The 6,138-nt window shown below is 34.1% G+C and overlaps 1 protein-coding gene across 1 annotated transcript; it reads right to left on the bottom strand.

Moving 5' to 3' along the window:
- Positions 1–643: 643 nt before the first annotated feature.
- LOC139874228 (ruBisCO large subunit-binding protein subunit alpha) lies at positions 644–5,878 on the bottom strand. The gene is made up of 9 exons (XM_071861681.1): positions 5,753–5,878; positions 5,297–5,486; positions 4,880–5,001; positions 4,492–4,699; positions 4,261–4,406; positions 3,693–3,999; positions 2,531–2,869; positions 2,324–2,436; positions 644–1,055 (listed from the first exon to the last, which is right to left on the bottom strand). The coding sequence occupies exons 1-9, from the start codon at positions 5,804–5,806 to the stop codon at positions 768–770; spliced, it is 1,767 nt and encodes a 588-aa protein (XP_071717782.1). The 5' UTR covers positions 5,807–5,878; the 3' UTR covers positions 644–767.
- Positions 5,879–6,138: the final 260 nt, after the last annotated feature.

The raw sequence follows: 6,138 nt of genomic DNA, 5'->3' as shown, positions 1-6,138 counted from the left end.
AGTATGTCGACAGAAAAGACCTAAAACACTTTAGGTTATGTTATGTTTGGCGACGAGCTTATTGGAGCTTTTAACTTTTATGAAAAAACTCATCTTTAATAAAAAGCTCTGTTTGATTTGAGTGGCTTAAAGCTTTTAGACAGAGGGAAAAAACTTTTAGAGAGAGGGAAAAAAGCTTTTAGACGGTGGGGAAAAGCTAAAAGCTACTTAAAGTAGCATTTAGCTTTTAGCTTTTTATTATTTACTCTTTATTTAACAGATTCAGCTTAATTGTGTCAAACACTAAAATATATCTAAATAGCTAGCAGCTAGTTATGCCAAACATACCCTTAATGGTATGCGAAAAGTGGTCTCGACTCTCTACAAATGACCAAACCGTTTCGTCCTTAGGTTTTAAATATCATATCCAACTTTTAATCGATCAGGTTTTAGCTCCTAAATTTTGCAGTTTCAATATGTTCCAGTTATAGCACATCGAGCACACATTATTCATATCGCATCCACTCGTCTAAATGAGTTAAACACCCAAGTCTTAACCTTAAAGAAAACAAACGGAAAACTGAACATAATATCTACAAATTTAATCATTCTGCCCAAGTTTCATACCGGTTCATGAACTTCTTAGTACCCTTCTCATAATTAACAAAAACTACAATTAAAAAAAGTACTCAAAGTTGTCGGGTTAAATTTTGGCCATAATAAAGTTCCATCTCAATTCGCTACAAAATTGGACCCTCTTTTGTCCAATGTCACATTAAATCTCTTTATTATATAGTCATACCTTGTGGTGCACCAGCTACAGTTGTCTTAGGTTTAGCCTTTTCAACAACAATGGCTTGTGTTGTTAGAACCATACCCGAAACGGAAGCCGCATTTTGTAACGCACATCTGGTTACTTTTGCGGGATCGATAACGCCAGATTCGACTAAATTTTCGTATTTGTCGGTCATTGCGTTGTATCCCATCTCCCATTCGCTCTCTTTTACTTTTTCTACAACAACCTCACCTTCGACTCCAGCGTTTTGGGCTATTAGAGATGCTGGTGCAACCAATGCCTACAAATTAACAATAATAAATCGAGTTAATTAATCAGATGGATCTTAAAAGCATAAAAAAAGGACCACACAAATAATTAGAGACAGCACACATTTTTGAATGGGTTGGTTCATGATATGTTCAGTACACATAACTTCTTAACACAAATAGCTCAAACAAGTTGGAAGTTGTACTTTAAAGATACTACCTACATCCCAAAATTAATGTCCGAGTTTGACTTTTGAAGTCTATCTTTTGTCAATTTTGACTTTAAATATTTTTGCTATGTAATTGATGAAAATTATACCAATGAAACACGTTTAAAACCTATTCTATTCATATAAATTTTATCAATTATTATACGGAAAAAAAACAAAAATATTTAAAGTCAAGGTTTTGATAATAAAAACTTCTAAAAGTCAAGTCAAATAAGACAGTTATTTTGGAACACAGGGAGTAAATAAAAGAAAAAGAAAAAGAAAAAAAGTAGAAACCCGATTATTGTGGAAATAGTTTTAATTATAAAGTCTTTCTTTTGTCAACTTTGACTTTAAATATTTTTGTTTTTGTTATGTAATTGGTGAAAAATTATACCAATCAAAACAAGTTTTAAACCTAGTCTATTCATATAAATTTTATCAAATATTATACTCCGTATAAAACAAACAACAATATTTAAAGTCAAAGTTTTAAAATAAAAACTTACAAAAGTCAAATAAGACATTTATTTTGGAATAGATGGAGTAAATAAAAGAAAAAGAAAAAAAGAAGAAAAACCCGATTATTGTGAAAATAATACGAAAATGTGTAATTCCATTAACAGTTGACACACTAAATATTTATAAATAAAATTGTGTAAATAAAAACTTTTTGTCAAGAACCCACCCTTGTGGTCCAGTGGTTCACCCCTTTGCACTTGGGCATTGGGATGGGGGTGGGGAGGTCTCAAGTTCGAGTCCCCCCCCTTAAAAATATTCATGGGATTTATTTCCTGAAAGCCGAATTGCCCCGGGGAAGGTTTTACCGACCCGTATTCAGGACTCAGGTCCGACCGCCTGCCCCTCGGAATGGTATAAGGTTCGGATCCCTGTAATGCGGTTCGGGTTTCCTGCCCAAAAGCGCGTGCATGCGTGGCAAATGAGAGTATTCGATGCCAACAACTTGCCTTTCAAAAAAAATAAAAAATAAAAACTTTCTGTCAACCAAACACCACCTATATTTTCCTAAAGAATGACTTGTTTAACCCGCTATTTATCATCTTTTTTTAAATTAAAAAAAGGTTACTAACCTTTTGAATGATGTCAGCACCTAATCGTTCTTCTGGATCTTCAATTGTCTCCTTAATAGCAGGAACAAGTGTCGATAGATGAACAAACGCAGCACCACCACCAGGTACAATACCTGTTAGGATATATAATTATATTAATATGTACATTATATGATCATTAGTGTGTATAGTATTAGCCCATTATGTATCTATATATGCTAACAATACCTTCTTCAATGGCAGCAAACGTTGCATTTTTAGCATCTTCAATACGAAGCTTACGGTCTTCTAATTCAGTTTCGGTTGCAGCACCAACTTTAATAACCGCAACACCGCCAGATAATTTCGCGATTCTCTCGGCTAGTTTTTCAGTGTCGTAAACGGAATCGGTTTCGGATAATTCTTTTTTTATTTGAGCGATTCTTGATTGTATTTCGTCCTTTGATGCTGCGTCAGCAATAATGGTTGTTGAGTCTTTGGTTATTGTTATTTTTCGGGCTGTACCGAGCTGCTCGACAGTTGTACTTTCGATTAGTAGACCTAAGTCACTCGCTTGATACTCGGCTCCTACAACGAATTAAAAACAGCATAAACAAACAATTAATCAACTAACTAAACTTGAGTCATATCTAATAAAAGAGGTGTTGAGTTAGACCCAATACTTATGAACAGGTCGATTTGGAACCTATAACATGTGAAAACAAACAAAGAGTAAGAAATGAAACGGGTCAAAACAGGTCGAAAGTCGCCCAATAATTTCCTATAATTATTTTTATTTTAAGAATTTGGAGTATAATATCATATGAATAACTTGAAATTTTTAGCAATAATTTCAGAGGGTTAGAAATAAAACGGGTCAACAGGTCGAAAGTCACCCAAGTAGGTCGTATAAGTATTATTTTTATATGAAGGAATTTGGACTACAATATCATATGAATAACTTGAAATTTTTAGAAAAAAGGTGTTTTGGAGTCAACTAGATCATACAAAAAACCCCATTTTGACCCATTATGCGACCCGCCCAAGGTTGCAAAAATCGCTAATCGCGGGGTACTCGATCAGGACTTTTTAGGGATTGCTAAGCAACTCGGAGAGTACATGGGTATTGACCATGTTTGACTTTGACACATTTTGACTGATTTTCTGAGTAATCCCGAGTTTTGACCAATTTTGACAAAGTTTGAACGAGTACAATTTCCTAATTTTTATTATAGTATTTGGACTACTATATCATACGTGTAAGTAAATTTTTTTAGCAAAAAGATGTTTTGAAGTCAACCAGACCCGCTCTATTTTAGATCAACCAAAAACCCATTTTGACCCATTAAACAACCCGCCCATTTTGCCACTAGTGTCTAGTACTAATAAACCAAAAGAAAACTAAATGTACCTGTAACAATAGCAATATCTTGAAGCAAAGCCTTTCTCCTCTCACCAAAACCAGGTGCCTTAATGGCAGCAACATTAAGGATACCTCGCAACTTATTTACAACAAGTGTCGCCAAAGCCTCACCAGTAATATCCTCGGCAATAATTAACAAAGGAGCTCTTAATTGGGTCGTTTTTTCCAATAGGGGAATTATATCCTTTATTGAAGATATTTTTTGGTCTGTAACTAAAACCCTAGCGTTCTCAAATTCAACCAACAGTTTCTCGGGGTTGGTAACAAACTGTGGGGATATGTATCCTCTATCAATCTGCAAAAAAAAAAAAAATAACAACATCAGCTCAGATCCATCAATATTGGGTTAATTGAATAAATTTCAGGTGATAATTTCATCATATTTACTTATAAATGGGCTGATAGAAGTGGTCAACTTAGTTCAACCAACCGGACATGTTTCATGCCATACCAAAATTTTCCCTTTGGAAAAGTTACCCAAATCACCCACCCTCCCTACCCATTTTGCCACCTCTTGAAGATGGTGAAGAAAATTATATTACAATATAATACAAACCTCCATTCCTTCTTCAACATCAACAGTTGTCTCAAAAGAGGAAGATGACTCAATCGATAATACACCGTCTGGTCCAACCTTGTCGATAGCATCAGCAATCATGGTACCGATGACATCATCGTTTCCAGCAGAGATTGAAGCAATGGCTTTAAACAAAAACAAGTCAAACACTTTAATCAAAACATTAAAAAATATATATATTAAAATTTGAAATATAAAAAATTTTCTTACCTCTAATATCATCACGGCCTTTAACAGGTCTAGATCTCTTCTCTAATTCCTCAATTAAACCCAATACAGTCTTATCAATACCTTTCTTTAATGACACCGGATTAGCACCTGAAGTTACACTCAAGAGACCAAGTTTAATAATCTCACGAGCAAGAACCGATGCTGTTGTTGTACCATCACCAGCTGAGTCATTAGTTCTGCTAGCAACCTGCATAATTCAATTGGTCAAACATGGTCAAAACTCAGTCAAACTTGGACAAAACCTGGGTTTACTCGGAAAATCGGTAAAAACTCAGTCTAAATTCCGGATTAGTCAAAAAAATAAGTCAAAATTGGTCAAAACAAGGTCAAAATTGGTCAAAGTCAAACTAGCACTGTTGTTACTAACCTCTCTAATAAGAGCAGCACCAGCATTTTCCATAGCATCAGGTAGTTCGATAGCTCTGGCGATTGTAACTCCATCATTAACCACCTTTGGGGAACCATATTCGTCCAAAACAACATTTCTCCCTAATCATTTCAAATACTTTAGTCAAAAGCTTCATCTAAAAGTAACAACAGTGCTAAAATGAATAAGTGTTACAGCAAGTTTGTAACAAAAATATAAAACTAGAGTTTAAATCCCTTTTTCTCTACATTACCAACAAGCTATAAGTAACACCACACTAAGACAACTGTTAATTGAATTCATAATCATAATTCATTGTAAATTGTAATTATCATAAATTCCAAATATGTTCATCACACATATCAATTATACATTTATACCTAACAACCAAAAGATAGAACTATTAAAATTTAATACCTCTAGGTCCAAGAGTAAGTCCAACAACGTCTGCGAGTTTATCGATACCAGCTTGCATAGCCGCTCTCGACTTCTGATCAAACGCAATATCTTTCGCATTAGCTCGAACTGCAAATCGCCTATTCGATTTCCTCATCTTTTGAATTGTCTGCAATTGATTAATTCTACTACTACCTCCAATCAAACTCTCCTACTCACACAAAACAAAAACACATAAATCATCACCAGAAACAAATTCAATCTGTATGTGTTTAGCAATTGAAATAAAACAATTACAAAAACAATTACAATTGAAATACACAAATGAGATACACATATACAAATACAAAAACAAAAACAATTGCAATTGAAATACACAAATGATATATACATATACAATTACAATATATAGTATATATATAGAATAGAATAGAAATGGATATAGATATAGAATTCAAAGTGAAATGGAGTGAATACCTTTTTATGTGATGAAAATATAGAAGCAGTAGTGATTGCATTTGCAGACGCCATTGAAAGATACTGTGAGGTTTTTTTGGTTGTGGATAAGAAATTAAAAAGAGGATGAGTGAGTTTTGTTGTAATATTAGGGTTTCAGGGTTTAAAGGACAACTATATCTAATTGTACGACGCCGTTTGGGATGGTTAGCTAGTGACTATTTGGTGGATATTTACCTTCGTGGTACAAAGGTTTTTGATTATCACTAAACAGCCCTTAACATTTTTGTAGATAAGAATCATTTGTGCTAATTTACCGAGTTAGTTATTGAGTACTCAACCAATTTATTTGAAGCCGTTGGCCCGATTTCAAGCATAAAGGTGTGGCCTTTTCGTAAGTATGCTTT

This window comes from Rutidosis leptorrhynchoides, chromosome 11, assembly GCF_046630445.1.
Source record: "Rutidosis leptorrhynchoides isolate AG116_Rl617_1_P2 chromosome 11, CSIRO_AGI_Rlap_v1, whole genome shotgun sequence".
In the NCBI taxonomy this organism is placed as follows: domain Eukaryota; kingdom Viridiplantae; phylum Streptophyta; class Magnoliopsida; order Asterales; family Asteraceae; genus Rutidosis; species Rutidosis leptorrhynchoides.
This window is presented reverse-complemented; position numbering and strand designations above follow the sequence as displayed.

Bases quoted from the DNA above. Each gene is read 5' to 3' on its own strand.
- LOC139874228 (XM_071861681.1), bottom strand. From the start codon at position 5,806: ATGGCGTCTGCAAATGCAATCACTACTGCTTCTATATTTTCATCACAT. The intron at 5,002-5,296 runs GTATTAAATTTT...TGAAATGATTAG, and splicing joins ACTTACTCTTGGACCTAGAG to GGAGAAATGTTGTTTTGGAC. The intron at 4,407-4,491 runs GTAAGAAAATTT...TTTTGTTTAAAG, and splicing joins AGGCCGTGATGATATTAGAG to CCATTGCTTCAATCTCTGCT.